The 16,480-nt window shown below is 45.7% G+C and overlaps 2 protein-coding genes across 3 annotated transcripts in view; both read left to right on the forward strand.

The window, feature by feature from the left end:
- The window catches only part of pak6b (p21 protein (Cdc42/Rac)-activated kinase 6b), a 45,777-nt gene extending 43,329 nt beyond the window's left edge, over window positions 1-2,448 (forward strand). For both annotated transcript variants that reach the window (XM_063223389.1, XM_063223388.1), the window contains one exon: window positions 1-2,448. This exon is cut by the window's left edge and continues 302 nt beyond it. The gene's annotated coding sequence lies outside the window, so the exon portion shown is untranslated.
- A 3,886-nt stretch (window positions 2,449-6,334) lies between these two features.
- myh6 (myosin, heavy chain 6, cardiac muscle, alpha) lies at window positions 6,335-15,151 on the forward strand. Its single transcript, XM_063223390.1, has 2 exons — window positions 6,335-12,796; window positions 13,679-15,151. The coding sequence occupies exons 1-2, from the start codon at window positions 7,187-7,189 to the stop codon at window positions 13,865-13,867; spliced, it is 5,799 nt and encodes a 1,932-aa protein (XP_063079460.1). The 5' UTR covers window positions 6,335-7,186; the 3' UTR covers window positions 13,868-15,151.
- Window positions 15,152-16,480: the final 1,329 nt, after the last annotated feature.

A 16,480-nucleotide genomic window follows, 5' to 3' on the forward strand; every position in this document is an offset into this window, starting at 1 on the left:
AACCTCCCCGCCTCAACCTCAGCCACCCAAATAAGTGTGGAGAGAACACTTAGCCCACCCAAATGAGCGTGGAGAACTTGCCCCGACTGAGGAGAGGGGCGCCCCACGCTGCCTCGTGCCCCTCGTGGAGCAGTTCCACAAGAGGGTGTCACCCTGCTGAGAAATATTCTCTAACCTCCCCGCCTCAACCCCAGCCACCCAAATAAGTGTGGAGAGAACACTTAGCCCACCCAAATGAGCGTGGAGAACTTGCCCCGACTGAGGAGAGGGGCGCCCCACGCTACCTTGTGCCCCTCGTGGAGCAGTTCCGCAAGAGGATGTCACTCTGCTGAGAAATATTGTCTAATCTCCCCGCCTCAACCTCAGCCACCCAAATAAGTGTGGAGAGAACACTTAGCCCACCCAAATGAGCGTGGAGAACTTGCCCCGACTGAGGAACAGGGTGCCCCCGCGCTGCCTTGTGCCCCTGGTGGAGCAGTTCCGCAAGAGGGTGTCACTCTGCTGTGAAATATTCTGTAATCTCCCGGCCTCAACCCCAGCCACCCAAATAAGTGTGGAGCGAACAATACCCCACCCAAATGAGTGTGGAGAACTTGCCCCGACTGAGGAACGGGTCGCGCCACGTTACCTTGTGCCCCTCATGGAGCAGTTCCACAAGAGGAAGTCACTCTGCTGAGGAACACTTGCTACGCTCTACACTCTTCTCTGGAGAGAACTTGTGCTCACAAGTGAGGAACACTCTTGCTGCAGAGTGAGGAACATCTCTATGCAGACTGAGGAACAGTGGCTGCCAGCGAGGAACATCTATGCAGAATGAGGAATGCTGACTGTCAGTGAGGAACATCTAGGCCCTACTATGTCCCTTGGCCCAGGATATGGGGACACTTGACTCCCCATATTCAGCGGGGAGAACTTTTGCACACAAGTGAGGAGCATCTCTATCCAGACTGAGGAATGCTGGCCCTCAGTGAGGAACACTTGGCCGTGACCAGCTCTGCAAGAAGATGTCATTCTGCTGAGGAAAAGGCAAAGTCATCGCCCCCCACCCAGGACATATAATGAGGACCCACTTCTGGGCCTCCTCTGTCTCTTGGCCCAGGATATGGGGACACTTGACTCCCCATATTCAGTGGGGAGAACTTTTGTACACAAATGAGGAACACTTGCTGCAGAGTGAGGAACATCTCTATGCAGACTGAGGAATGCTGTCCCTCAGTGAGGAACACTTGGCCCCGATCGTCTCTGCAAGAGGATGTCGAGCTATTGAGTAATACTTGCTCCTCAAGGTGCAAATACTGTTGGGTGTTTTGTATTTTCTTAGAGACACAAAAATGTCTAGGGTTTTTTTGCCCCTGGACCTTGGCCTGGAAGCAATGAATCAGCTCTAGCTAAGGACTGAAGAGGCATCTGCTGGTACACCTTAACTCCCTGGATGGATGAGGAGTGTTTGCGCTAGCTGAGGAACATTTGTCCACCCCACCTTTTCATTTCCACAGGGGCAATTTCTGACGCAGGAGGCAGGCATGCACAGCAAAGCAGATTGTAAAGGTTGTGGCAACACTGTTTGTGTGTGTGTGTGTGTGTGTGTGTGTGTGTCTGTGTCTGTGTGTGTGTGTTTCTGTGTGTCTGTGTGTGCAACCAAGGTCATCCAGTACAGTCCAGACCAAGTATCAAACTTATGACCTCACAGAAAACTCCTGTATGAGAGGTAGGCGTGCTACTGTGAGCTAAAGGCCAGGGGTCCGTTTCTCGATTCTTGTCGTTGCTAACCGTCTTAAGACCGTCTTAAGACCGTCTTCCCATTCCCTTGGATTCAGTGGTGAGCGTTGCTGTCGAGAGAGAGTTGAGTCGATCTTACGAAGGACGTTGCTACCGTCGTTAGCAAAGACACTTTCGAGATACGGACCCCAGGCTTCTGTCCCAGTCAGTACTGCCCTACAAAGCCAAAGTGTGGTAACTACGCCAACGTTGAAACTGAGGAAAATGCCTTCAAAGCCTACTTTGCCTTTGTATGGGTGAGAGTAGTGTAGTGTGCAGGAGGGAGGTTTACTAATGCTCCACAGTAAACACTACTATTGTGTGTGTTTGTGTGAATGTATGCATCCACGGGAATGTTTACATCCATGTGTATGTGGAGTGGTAGTGGGGGTGGTAGGCCTATATCTGGGATATGTGGGTTGAGGAATGCGTACCTGCTCCAAGCTCAGGTATACCCATGAGCACTTTTCTCCAATTTGTGGGAAAGCACCGAACCTGGAGGATTTTGAAACGAGAACATTTGGAAACAGCACAGGGGGGGATTTCAAGTCTCGAATAGCTCTCTGGTACTTTTTGTTGTTTGTTTTCTCAATCTCTCTATCTCTTGCACTTTGCATCTTTTTCTTCTGTCTGTCTCTGTCTCTGTCTCTCGCTTTTTTACATTACATATGTGTGTGTGTGTGTGTGTGTGTGTGTGTGTGTGTGTGTGTGTGTGTGTGTGTGTGTGTGTGTGTGTGTGTGTGTGTGTGTGTGTGTGCGTGTGCGCTGCACACTTTATACATGGGTTCTAAATTTATTACTGACGAAACTAGCTGCGCACAACTCAACCTCTGATTGTTGGAAACCGCTGTCGGTCAAAAAAAAAAGCTCACGTTGTTGGCTGCCAGTGTCTTGCCCCTCCTCACAACACCATATTGACTCAAAAAACCTGTATAAGGCAATATAAAGTGAATCTGCTGACCAGTGTTGTGGCATGGCGATCTTATTATTATTCAAATGCTGAATATCGGACGCATGACTGATTCAAATGGGATGGTCCTGAGGGCCCTAGGAAATTTACTGCCTTTGTCTGCCTTTTTATGACAGGCCTGGGAATAATAATTGGCAGTATGAATTGAAGGAATTAATTCAAAACAAGTCAAATTTTATGTGCCAAATTAAGATACTGACTGTGACTAATTTGACTTGGACCCATTGCTGAACTAGCAGAGTGTAACAACTGAAATGGGAAGGCCACTGTGTTTTACGTGCTCGCTAACTGACTGGTGGTGATGACGATAATGATGTCAGGTGACAAATCTGTTGGGCCGACCTTTGATCTGGTCTTGGCTGAATTACAATTTATTTTCTTAATCAACCCTTCCATGCCCTCTAAAAAAAAATCTATATTTTTCCTTCATGCCTTTAATTGTATTTTTTTTTACTATATTTTTTAAACGAGGAAAAAATGGTGCAATGTGCTTTTCTGTTTGTGCATGCAGTGGTGTGATGTAAATAAAGTGTGTGATATTTATTTGTCAATAAATTGTTGCAAAACACTGTGAAATAAAGGAGGTGTACTGCTTGGAGTCAAACATATATAACAATTAGGCTGAAAGATGGTGAGGAAATATTGTCAGAGTCTTAAGTAACAGATTAAGACTTGCTCATTACAATTTTGGAGACATATGGTTATAACAGAAGCTCTGTACAAAGATTTTTAAATACCATACCAAATGTCATTATTTAGCATATGCTATCAGCACATGTGCTGCTCAGCACAGGTAGAAAGGTGATTAGGTATTATTATTGATTACTGCTTGGAGTCAAACATATATAGGCGCAAAGATGGTGAGGAAATATTGTCCATGAAAAGACTCAACTACATCATAACAACATTGCTATATGACATTAATGAGCCCATTTTAGCCTAAGCCCTTTTTGGGAAAGAGTGCCCTCTGCCTATTAAAACCTGAATATCTCAGCCTCCGAAGCAAATACAAGCATGAAATAAGTTGCATTTAAAAGCTAGGACCCTAATTTTGAATTAGAATGTGTTCATTGAGCTCTTACATACCCAAATGTTATGAAAAAAAACCCCTCAAATCTCAAAAGCCTGAATGCAGCGTATATGTGTTCCCAGGCTAAAATGGGTTAAGTAACAGATTACGACTTGCTCATTACAATTTTGGTGTCAATAGGCTCTGTACAAAGAGATTTATAACAGAGGCTCTGTACAAAGACGTTGTAGGCTCTTGCTCTTATGCCGGCGACCCTATTCACTTGCTGAAAATGTTTAACTACATCATAACAACATTGCTATGACATTACAGAGAGCCATAGTGCTGCGCTAAAGGGTTTTAAATACCATCCCAAATGTCATTAATTAGCCTATGTATATCAGCAAACGTGCTGCTCGGCACATGTAGAAAGGTGATTAGGTATTATAATTGATTACTGAATAACACTGGTGTATTCCACATCTAGGCTGTAAAAGAGACAAAAAGAAGAAACGAAATAGTTCCCCTTTTCTATCCATCTTCATGGTTGTATAAGGGGTCTTACACACCAAGGCGGTAAAGCGTCGCGGAACGGCCGCGTTTTTTACCGGCGTCGGTGAAAATACATTGAAACCTATCTGTCCTTACACACCAACCGGCGGTAGTCGGGCGTCAGCGGCGCGGGAGCCGGCTCCGCGCCGCGCTGCATTTGGAAAATAGAACTCCAGCGTATTTTTCACGCCGGCAACCGGCGGTGTCTCATTCAAATGAATGGCAAAGTAGCACGCTAGCTTTAGCTGTGGGGAGGATTTTGAACAGGACTGGCCGCGCACGCCGACGCTTCAGTGTGCAAGGCAGAGAAAAGCACGCCGGCCAAAACTAAGCAGAAAGACCGCGTCCGTCCTGCGACCGTTCCGTTCCGCCTTGGTATGTTTTGGCCCTAAGACTTGTCACTGGCAACTGTAGCTTGAGAAATGTTATTATAATGTGTCTTAAACTAGTTAAGTATCTTTATAAAAACCTAAAAACATGTTTTTTATTGTGTGTTCACATTGGACTGAACTGCAGGGCCATACGAAATGGTCAAGAAGTCCAGGCCAGGGCTTTTGAGAGTGGGGTCTAATTTAGGGTTACAGCCTTCAGGGCTACAGCACATGGGAGAGAGAGAGAGAGTGAGAGAGAGAGAGAGAGAGAGAGAGAGAGAGAGAGAGAAATCTAGAAATCTTCTAGATTTCATTTGGCCCAGAGAATTAAGGTGGCATTCGCCCTTGTCCACCACCATCTGCAATGCCGCCTTGAACTGCTCGTGAGTCACCTGCACGGCTCACACCATACAGTGTTAATTCAACACCTAGAGAGTGGGCCTTGAAATCCCTTTCTGAAAGTTAAAATAATGTGTGTGTGTGTGTGTGTGTGTGTGTGTGTGTGTGTGTGTGTGTGTGTGTGTGTGTGTGTGTGTGTATGTGTGTGTAGGGTATAACAGAGTGTTGTATCTGGCTTGTGCTATCTGTCTGCAGTGGGCTAAATAGAGACTGCCTGATAACACACAGCACACGGTGGGCAGAACAGGAGAGGGTAGCAGGCGTTGGACACTTGCTTTACATGAGAGGGGTACAAAGTGAATGCTTCTATTCTATTCCACATTTAAAGTTTAAACAGGATTTCTGCAAAATGTCCTATCAAGCATTATATTATTATTACAAATGTATTGGGTCATTTCAAACGCCAGTTGTATGCAGATGCAGTTCTAGGGCTCTACCCTGCCACTGAAAAGGCACATCAAGTTAAACTCTGTGTCGGTCGGGTCCCAAGGTGTATGATTTCACTTGTCTGCAGTTACAAGTGTATCAAGTGGGCTGGTGCATAAGCAATTCGAGATCCATTATCCATGTAGCTTCTGCGACACTTCTAGGATTTACGTTGAAAAACCTTGGAGGCAAAAATATTATTTTTCTGTTTTTTGATGCATAAACTCTAGTCCCTCCAGTCAACATGGTTCGGTCTATGGCCATATGGATCTGGGGGTCGTTTCTCGACAGTGCCTTTGCTAACGACGTTAGCCATTTTGTTCGTTCTTAAGACCAACGTTGTAACCAAGGTCTTGAGTTGGTCTTAAGTTGTTCTTAAGTTGGTCTTAAGTTGGTCTTGCGTCTAAAGACCAACTGAAGACCAACTTAAGACCAACTTAAGACCAACTCAAGACCAACTTACGACCAACTCAAGACCGACTTAAGACGGTTAGCAAAGGCAAGAATCGAGAAACGGAGTCCTGGTCTATATGCTAGGAAGTCAAGTGAGGACCAATTGAAAATCCTTAAAATATTTCAGTCTATTAATCTACCTACTGCATCTCTCCAACTATATGAATAAGTTTTGTTTTGAGTAGTCTACATAATATTTTATAATTATCATTCAGAATTATTATCTACCTGAAATACTTATGTTTAATCTTCTTGAAATACTCATTAGATTTCCAAAACAGTGGGTAATGTTATTAAATCATTATTTGTTTTACAACTTGTGTGCGTGTGTGTGTGGAATGGATGTGTGTGTGTGTGTGTGTGTGTGTGTGTGTGTGTGTGTGTGTGTGTGTGTGTGTGTGTGTGTGTGTGTGTGTGTGTGTGTGTGTGTGTTGGGGGGTTGTATTTGTGTGGCAGAAAGGCATGAAGGCATGATGTGCAGCTCGTCCTTGAGACAGTGATAAAAACCAGATAAAGCCAGAGAAGCAGGGGCGCAGAAAGATGTAGCCTACCCCTCATACATTCCATTCACACTGACCAGAACATAATTGTAGAACTTTACTGTTTCCATTGGCTAGGCCACCATCTTGAAAACAAATAGTTTGGTGGCTTAGTTTGACTGTGTCACAATTTCTTTTACATGTATAACCCTGTCATAAAGTGTGTTTAGGCCCCTCCTCGTTATCCACTGGATGGTATATGAGGTAATATTAACAAAATATTAAGAGAAAATTGAAATGATGGCGTGGGTGATCTATAACAAAACCACTGCACTGTCTGAATCTTTGGAGCAATTGTTTTAAAGTGTGAGTGGGCACACTATTCATTCTGCACGAGCACTGATGTTTCTCCTAATCTCAGAGGTTATAAATACAACAAGGATAACCCAAGGACAGACAGACACTGCAGCATCCTCGCGACTCCTCCTAATAGGGAAACTAACAGGTACAGGTCACATAGTTGCCCCCAGTACCACTTACCACCGCTGCCTCGGGGGATAAGAGTAATTTGGTCCATTTTAGTCTCTCTGCTCCCTCTTATCTGGCTTCAGCCTTCAGGCTCCTAATTTGGCGAGTGGATGTTCCTTTATAAAGACCCAGCTGGCAAAGCTGAGGCAAGTGTTCCGTTGTCTCTTCTGTCGGGATCCCTGCTCTGTCTGAAAACAAACTCTCCTTTCCTCTGGCTCTCGACCAGCTGTAGACAGGCAAAATGGGGGACGCACTGATGGCAGAGTTTGGGAAGGCTGCACCTTTCCTGCGAAAGTCGGACAAGGAACGCCTTGAAGCTCAGACCAGGGCGTTCGACATCAAGGTCGAGTGCTTTGTCGTGGATCCGGACGTCGAATACGTCAAGGGGCAGATAGTCAGCAAAGATGCGGGAAAAGTGACAGTCAACACGGTGGAGGGCAAAACGGTGACGGTGAAGGAGGCTGATGTCCACCCCCAGAACCCGCCCAAGTTCGACAAAATCGAGGACATGGCGATGTTCACCTTTCTACACGAGCCCGCTGTGCTGTTCAACCTCAAAGAGCGTTACGCAGCATGGATGATCTACACCTACTCCGGACTGTTCTGCGTCACCGTGAACCCATACAAGTGGCTTCCCGTGTACGACTCGGAGGTGGTGGCCGCCTACAGAGGGAAGAAACGGACGGAGGCGCCCCCGCACATCTTCTCCATCTCCGACAATGCCTACCAATACATGCTCACTGACAGGGAGAACCAGTCTGTGCTCATCACCGGAGAATCTGGTGCGGGCAAGACTGTGAACACCAAGAGAGTCATCCAGTACTTTGCCAGCATCGCGGCAGTCGGCGGAGCAAAGAGGGACGAGAGCAAAGGGACACTGGAGGATCAAATCATCCAGGCCAACCCTGCGCTGGAGGCCTTTGGGAATGCCAAGACAGTCAGGAACGACAACTCGTCTCGCTTCGGAAAATTCATCCGCATTCACTTCGGAACAACTGGCAAACTGTCCTCTGCTGACATTGAAACGTACCTCCTGGAAAAATCCAGGGTGACCTACCAGCTAAAGGCTGAGAGGAACTACCACATCTTTTACCAGATCATGTCCAACCAAAAGCCAGAGCTGTTGGATATGCTGCTCATCACTAACAACCCATACGATTACTCCTATGTCTCTCAAGGGGAGATCACTGTGGCATCAATCAATGACGCGGATGAGCTGATGTTAACAGACAGTGCCTTTGATGTTCTCGGATTCACCGGAGAGGAGAAATTGGGCATCTACAAGCTGACTGGAGCCATCATGCACTATGGCAACATGAAGTTCAAGAATAAACAGAGGGAAGAGCAGGCCGAGCCCGATGGCACAGAGTCAGCAGACAAGTCATCTTACCTGATGGGGCTGAACTCAGCTGACCTGGTCAAAGGCCTCTGCCACCCAAGGGTCAAGGTAGGCAATGAGTATGTCACTAAAGGCCAGAGTGTAGACCAAGTCTATTATTCCATCGGTGCACTGGCAAAGTCAGTGTATGAAAAGATGTTTAACTGGATGGTTGTCAGAATTAACCTGTCCCTTGACACCAAGCAGCATAGGCAGTATTTCATTGGAGTACTGGACATTGCAGGTTTTGAGATCTTTGACTTTAACACATTTGAGCAGCTGTGCATCAACTTCACCAATGAGAAACTGCAACAGTTTTTCAATCACCATATGTTTGTGTTAGAACAAGAGGAATACAAGAAAGAGGGGATTGATTGGGAGTTCATTGACTTCGGAATGGACTTACAGGCTTGCATTGACCTGATTGAAAAGCCTCTTGGGATCATGTCTATTTTAGAGGAAGAGTGCATGTTCCCAAAAGCAAGTGACCAGACATTCAAGTCAAAGCTGTATGACAACCATCTGGGCAAGAATCACATGTTCCAAAAACCACGTCCGAAAGGAGAGGGTCACTTTGCACTCGTCCATTATGCTGGCACTGTGGACTACAACATTGGGGGCTGGCTGGTGAAGAACAAAGACCCGCTGAATGAGACAGTTGTAGGACTGTATCAGAAGTCCTCCTTGAAGCTGCTGAGCTATCTATTCTCTGCATACGCAGCAGAGGGTGGGGATGGAGGCGGAAAGGGAGGAAAAGCTGCCAAGAAGAAGGGCTCCTCTTTTCAAACAGTATCAGCTTTGCACAGGGAAAATCTCAACAAGCTGATGACCAACCTCAAGACCACCCACCCACATTTTGTCCGATGCTTGATCCCAAACGAGTCCAAGACTCCAGGGGCAATGGACAATTGCCTTGTGATGCACCAGCTGCGCTGTAATGGTGTGCTGGAGGGCATCAGGATCTGCAGAAAAGGCTTCCCAAATAGGGTCCTCTATGGAGACTTCAAGCAGAGGTACAGAATACTGAATGCCTCAGCCATTCCTGAGGGACAGTTCATGGACAGCAAGAAGTGTGCTGAAAAACTCCTCGGTTCACTGGACATTGATCACACCCAGTACAGATTTGGCCACACAAAGGTTTTCTTTAAAGCTGGGCTGCTAGGTACACTGGAGGAAATGCGGGATGAGCAACTCTCCAGAATCATTACAAGAATTCAGGCCAGAGGCAGAGGCATACTGATGAGAATAGAATACCAGAGGCTTGTGGAGCGCCGAGATGCCTTAATGGTAATTCAGTGGAACCTCCGGTCTTTCCTTGGAGTCAAGAATTGGCCCTGGATGAAAATGTTTTTCAAGATAAAGCCACTCCTCAAGAGTGCAGAGTCTGAAAAAGAGATGGCTAACATTAAAGATGAGTTCAACAAGATAAAAGAAGCCCTGGACAAATCTGAGGGAAGGAGAAAGGAACTAGAAGAGAAAATGGTGAGTCTTCTCCAAGAGAAGAATGACTTGGTGCTTCAGCTGCAGTCTGAGGGAGACACACTAAATGATGCAGAGGAGCGCTGTGAACAGCTGATCAAAAGCAAGATCCAGATGGAGGCAAAAGTGAAGGAAATGACAGAGAGGATGGAGGATGAGGAGGAGATGAATGCTGATCTCACAGCAAAGAAAAGGAAGCTTGAGGATGAATGTTCTGAGCTGAAGAAAGACATTGATGACCTTGAGTTGACCTTGGCCAAGGTGGAGAAAGAGAAGCATGCCACTGAGAACAAGGTTAAGAATCTCACAGAGGAAATGTCCTCTCAAGATGAATCTATCTTGAAACTGACAAAGGAGAAGAAAGCCCTTCAGGAGGCTCATCAGCAAACACTTGATGACCTGCAGACAGAAGAGGACAAGGTCAACACACTGAATAAATCAAAAATAAAGCTTGAACAACAATGTGATGACCTTGAGGGCTCCCTTGAACATGAAAAAAAGGTCAGAATGGAACTGGAGCGTGGCAAAAGAAAAATTGAAGGGGACCTTAAACTTACCCAAGAAAATGTCATGGACTTAGAGAATGATAAGCAGCAGCTGGAGGAAAAACTCAAAAAGAAAGAATTTGAGATGAGTGCACTAAACAGTAAAGTTGAGGACGAACAACTTGTGGGAATACAGCTCCAGAAGAAACTGAAGGAAAATCAAGCTCGCATTGAGGAGCTGGAGGAGGAATTAGAAGCGGAACGAGCGGCGCGAGCCAAAGTGGAGAAGCAGAGATCTGACCTGTCTCGAGAACTAGAGGATATAAGCGAACGACTGGAAGAAGCAGGCGGGGCCACCAGCACTCAAGTGGAGCTCAACAAGAAAAGAGAGGCAGAGTTCCAGAAACTTCGCAGAGACCTTGAAGAGGCAACCCTGCAGCATGAGGCCACCTCCGCCTCCCTGCGGAAGAAGCAAGCTGATAGCGTGGCCGAGTTGGGCGAGCAGATTGACAACTTGCAGAGAGTCAAGCAAAAGCTTGAGAAAGAGAAGAGTGAGCTGAAGCTGGAACTGGATGACATCTCCTCAAACATGGAGAGCATAGTGAAGGCCAAGGTGAACCTTGAGAAAATGTGTAGATCCATGGAGGACCAGATGAATGAGCACAGGACAAAGGCAGAGGAGGCCCAAAGAGCCCTGAATGACTTCTCTGTGCAGAGGGCCAAGCTTACCACTGAAAACGGAGAGCTTGGGCGGCAGCTGGAGGAAAAGGAAAGCCTGATATCACAGCTCACCAGAGGGAAGATGTCATTCACACAACAAGCAGAAGACTTGAGGAGGCAGCTGGACGAGGAAGTGAAGGCAAAGAATGCCCTGGCGCACGCAGTGCAGTCGGCGCGTCATGACTGTGACCTGTTGAGGGAGCAGTTTGAGGAAGAGCAGGAGGCCAAAGCAGAGCTGCAGCGAGCCCTTTCTAAAGCAAACACTGAAATTGCCACTTGGAGGACAAAGTATGAAACAGACGGCATCCAGAGGACAGAGGAGCTGGAGGAGGCCAAGAAAAAACTGGTGCAGAGGCTGCAGGAGGCTGAAGAGGCAGTGGAGGCTGTAAACGCAAAGTGTTCATCCCTTGAAAAGACCAAGCATCGTCTTCAGAACGAGATCGAAGACCTGATGTTAGACATGGAGAGAGCAAATTCAGCCACTGCTACCCTTGACAAAAAGCAGAGGTCCTTTGACAAAGTCATTTCAGAATGGAAACAGAAGTACGAGGAGTCACAATGTGAGCTCGAGGGCTCGCAGAAAGAGGCTCGGTCACTCAGCACCGAGCTCTTCAAGCTAAAGAATGCCTACGAGGAGGCGCTAGACCACCTGGAGACAACCAAGAGAGAAAACAAGAATTTGCAGGAGGAGATCTCAGACCTGACTGATCAGCTGGGAGAGGGAGGGAAGAGCGTCCATGAGTTGGAGAAGATGAGGAAGATGCTGGAGCAGGAGAAATCTGAGCTTCAGTCTGCCCTTGAGGAAGCAGAAGGTTCTTTGGAGCATGAAGAGGGTAAAATCCTCCGTGCACAGCTGGAGTTCAACCAAGTGAAAGCTGACATTGAGCGCAAGCTGGCAGAGAAAGACGAAGAGATGGAGCAAGCCAAGAGAAATTACCAGCGAATGGTCGATTCTCTACAGACCTCCCTCGAATCCGAGACGAGAAGCAGAAACGAGGCCCTGAGGATTAAGAAGAAGATGGATGGCGACCTCAATGAGATGGAGATCCAGCTCAGCCAGGCCAACAGGCAAGCTGCAGACGCCCAGAAGCAGGTAAAGACCATCCAGGCATTCCTCAAGGACACCCAGCTGCAGTTGGACGACACCATCCACAGCAATGACGACCTGAAGGAGAACGTTGCAATTCTGGAGCGCAGGAACAACCTCATCCAGGCCGAGCTGGAAGAGCTGAGGGCCGTTCTCGAGCAGACAGAACGAGGACGCAAGCTGGCCGAGCAAGAGCTCACCGATTCCACAGAGAGGATGCAGCTGCTGCACTCCCAGAACACTGGCCTGCTCAATCAGAAGAAAAAGCAGGAGTCCGACCTGATGCAGCTCCAGACGGAGACCGAGGAGCTCATCCAGGAGAGCCGCAACGCGGAGGAGAAGGCCAAGAAGGCCATCACCGACGCCGCCATGATGGCAGAGGAGCTGAAGAAGGAGCAGGACACCAGCGCCCACTTGGAGCGCATGAAGAAGAACATGGAGCAGACCATCAAGGACCTGCAGCACCGGCTCGACGAGGCAGAGCAGGTGGCCATGAAGGGGGGCAAGAAGCAAGTGCAGAAGATGGAGTCCCGCATCCGGGAGCTGGAAGGCGAGCTGGAGGCGGAGCAGAAGCGAGGGGTAGAGTCCATGAAGGGGGTCAGGAAGTACGAGCGCCGCATCAAGGAGCTCACCTACCAGACGGAGGAAGACAAGAAGAACATGGTGCGCCTCCAGGACCTGGTGGACAAGCTGCAGCTGAAGGTATTTTTTCCATTTTCTTACACTAATCTGTTCAAATCCCACAACAGTGTCTAACCATCCCTGGCAAGGTTTTTTTTAATGCCATTCTCTAACTTTGTTATTCCATGATTTCCAAACTCAAAGCCACTCAGTATACCTTGACATTAACTTTTACCAAATATTATTTTTCTTAATCAACCTACCTATTTTTTGTTGTTGTTAATCTAACTGTTAAAGGGGTATGCCACTATTTTTGGGCTTAATACAGTTACAATCGTTGGCTTGGGTTTATAAAGGTGGTTAAGTGTCTTAAGGTGTTAAGCATTGTCTTGCTTTAAGATAAGTTAAAAGAGGGAGGATGTCGCTAAGCTAGTGAAAGTCAATGGATCCATGCATGCTACACGGATGCATTGACTTTCACTAGCTTAGTGACATGCTCCCTCTTTTAACTTGTCTTAAAGCAAGACAACGGCTTACACGAAAAATAAGACACTTTACCACCTTTATAAACCCAAAATAGTATGGGTATGCCACTATTTTGGGTTTATAAAGGTGGTAAAGTGTCTTATTTTTCATGTTAAGCATTGTCTTGCTTTAAGATAAGTTAAAAGAGGGAGGATGTCGCTAAGCTAGTGAAAGTAAATGCATCCGTGTAGCATGCTACACGGATGCATTGACTTTCACTAGCTTAGTGACATGCTCCCTCTTTTAACTTGTCTTAAAGCAAGACAACGGCTTACATGAAAAATAAGACACTTTACCACCTTTATAAACCCAAAATAGTGGCATACCCCTTTAAAACACATTGAGCTGTATGTCTTGTATGAATTGTGCTATACAAATAAAATCATCACCAGTATTATTATTATTGCTATTATTATTATTATTATTATTTCTTTCAAGGTGAAGTCCTACAAGCGGACTGCAGAGGAAGCGGAGGAGCTGGCCAACGGGAACATGGCCAAGCTCCGCAAGCTGCAGCACGAGCTGGAGGAGGCTGAGGAGAGGGCCGACATCGCAGAGTCCCAGGTCAACAAGCTGCGTGCCAAGACCAGAGATGGCATGCCCAGCAAGAAGTCTCCCGATGAGTAGGCCTAATCAGAGCCGTATATAGAGAGGGCCTAATGATAGAGTTGTCAGATTGCTGCAGCTCCAATAAGAATCACTCAGGGCATGTCACATCGCAAAATGCAATGTAAAGGCTCTTTGTGTTTTTTTTCCCCCCTCCCAATGCAATAATGTGCCAGAATGCAGTTTCTGTATAATACAGTCCTGCAATTGTTGTAGCAAAATGTTTCAAAATGATACATCATATACTGAATAATATAGTATATTTTGTTGGGTAAGTCTGAGCCTTCTGATGTCCTCATATAGAGAAAACATGTTCATACATGCCGGAAAACTACAACGATACTCATGTCATAAGCAAGAAGATTTCATCAGTGCAGGATGTGGCAATAGTAGGAAAATGCACGTCATGAATTGGCTTTTTCCTAAAGATAAAAAAACTTTATTTTTGTGGACAGTGGACCCCTTAAACACTTAAAATAAAATGAAATAAAAATGTGGAGTGCAATTAAGATTTTTGTTCTTTGAAATGATTTCTACAAGGTGGTGGATTGGCACGTTATTTGCCAAAACAGATTCATTCTTTAGACGTATTATTCATTTGACTAATTGTTCAATTTAAAATTGACATAATAGGAGTTGTAGCAGAACTCCAGTCATGAAGGGTTGATGAATTTAATAGAGTGAGGGATGACCTCTACTGGCCAGAGATGGAACTGACATGCAGAGACCAAGCTGGGAATTGGAATGGACCCACATTATTTTATATGAGAAGTGTAATTTCCCCAATCAAAAATGAATAATTGTTGTTGGTGGGAAATACTCATGAAAAATATAACATTTGTAAATGGGCAGCATAGATTAATTTCTGTAAGTAAACTACTAGACAAATAAATATTCTACCTTTAAAAGAAAGTGTTTGTTGCTACAAAAAGCAAAATGAAGGGCAGAAACACACAAATTCATGTCGTGCCTTTTATTTCCAAATTGGACGTTTCATCAGTTGGGCATCACATGTGTTTCAGTAACATCGTCCCAACTAGGCTCACTCACGCAGTTAAGCTGAAGTAGCTTCATCAGTGTCTTAGAAAAATAGTCTGCTTGGGGCGCTTCCGAATAAGCTTACTTACCAATGACATCCAAAAACACAACATCAACAACAACAGAGGTTAACTTAAAACCATAGAGCATACTGCAGCAAAAATAAAGAAACAAAAACAAATATATTAACAACTTCAAATACAATATTTACATTCGTTAAGTTATCTATCTGAAAATGCAAACAGTACATACTATGTATATTGCCTCTTTAAACTCTCGTCATAGGCTAGGCATCCTTTCTATGCTATACTGTGTATATGCCTCCCTTTTTAATTTGACCACGTCTTTGGGCCAAATGCCATCAGGCATAACGGCCTGAAACTAGAACCATTCTGGTAGCAGCAGCATAATCTGTCCCCATGGTAATCATCATCAGCATCATCATCACCATCATCATCATCATTATTAGTCAGCAGCTTCACCTGTCTTTTTCGTCCAGGTGTTCTCCCCATTGACCAAACAGTGCTAAGACACTGGTGTGAATCTTGACTCTTTCATTTGGGATTGTTCCATCTCCATCTTCATTATTTTTTTACATTCATGAAACCCTCTCTCCCTCGTCTGTGTCCTCCCTCCTCCCCTCCCGCCATCTTTGGACCGTAACAGGGGCTTGTCACATTGCAGCATCTGCTTCAGTATTTACAGCGATGAGAAGAAAAAATACTCTTCCCATCCAATGATGAGAAGAAAATACTCTTCCTATCCAAATCAGAGTCCACACCTCCCCTACCCCACACTTTACAGTGATGACGAGAAATCACTTTTCCTGTACTACGCGTAACCCCCCACCACCCCCTAGGTCATGAAAAAATACTCTTCTCATTCAAATGACAGCACCCCGCATCCTCTCACACATACACATACATACAGATACAGAGTATACAGATTAAATACTAAACAACAACACATACACACACACACACCCACCCACACAAACAGTACATACACTCTCACTACTACTACCTCCCCCCTCTCTCTCACATACACATTTTCATGTATATACGTGCCATCCAGGTGCCATAAGAGTACACAGGTAACATACTGACAAAACTTAAACACACACACACACACACACACACACACACACACACACACACACACACACACACACACACGTCCATTTACCGTCAAATTGGGAGTATACAGAGACAACACACCGACACACAAACACTCACACTCACTGCCTATGGTGTGTGTGTGTGTGTGTGTGTGTGTGTGTGTGACACAGGGGTCATCAGTGCCCCCGTGAGGAGATCAAAGACCAGAGTGCTACAGGGGGGTATACTGAGAAGCTGGATCAGTAGAAAACCAGGTTAAGTTAACCGTGTGGTAGAGGTACAGCACCTAATAGAAGAGCCTGCAGTCCTCATTTTCTAAACTTAATGATACCTGCAGGTACAGCTATTAGCAGCTTTACCCCTTCCTGTAGGTTAACTAAGCACTGGTCTGTTTCTTTAAGTATACCCTCCAGGTCTCCTGACGCAACCATACAAAATAAATAATTAAAACCCAGTTGCTTTGTTGCAGCTGAAAGTG

The sequence above is a fragment of the Engraulis encrasicolus genome, chromosome 18 (genome assembly GCF_034702125.1).
Source record: "Engraulis encrasicolus isolate BLACKSEA-1 chromosome 18, IST_EnEncr_1.0, whole genome shotgun sequence".
In the NCBI taxonomy this organism is placed as follows: domain Eukaryota; kingdom Metazoa; phylum Chordata; class Actinopteri; order Clupeiformes; family Engraulidae; genus Engraulis; species Engraulis encrasicolus.

Bases quoted from the DNA above. Each gene is read 5' to 3' on its own strand.
- myh6 (XM_063223390.1), top strand. From the start codon at position 7,187: ATGGGGGACGCACTGATGGCAGAGTTTGGGAAGGCTGCACCTTTCCTG. The intron at 12,797-13,678 runs GTATTTTTTCCA...ATTTCTTTCAAG, and splicing joins TGGACAAGCTGCAGCTGAAG to GTGAAGTCCTACAAGCGGAC.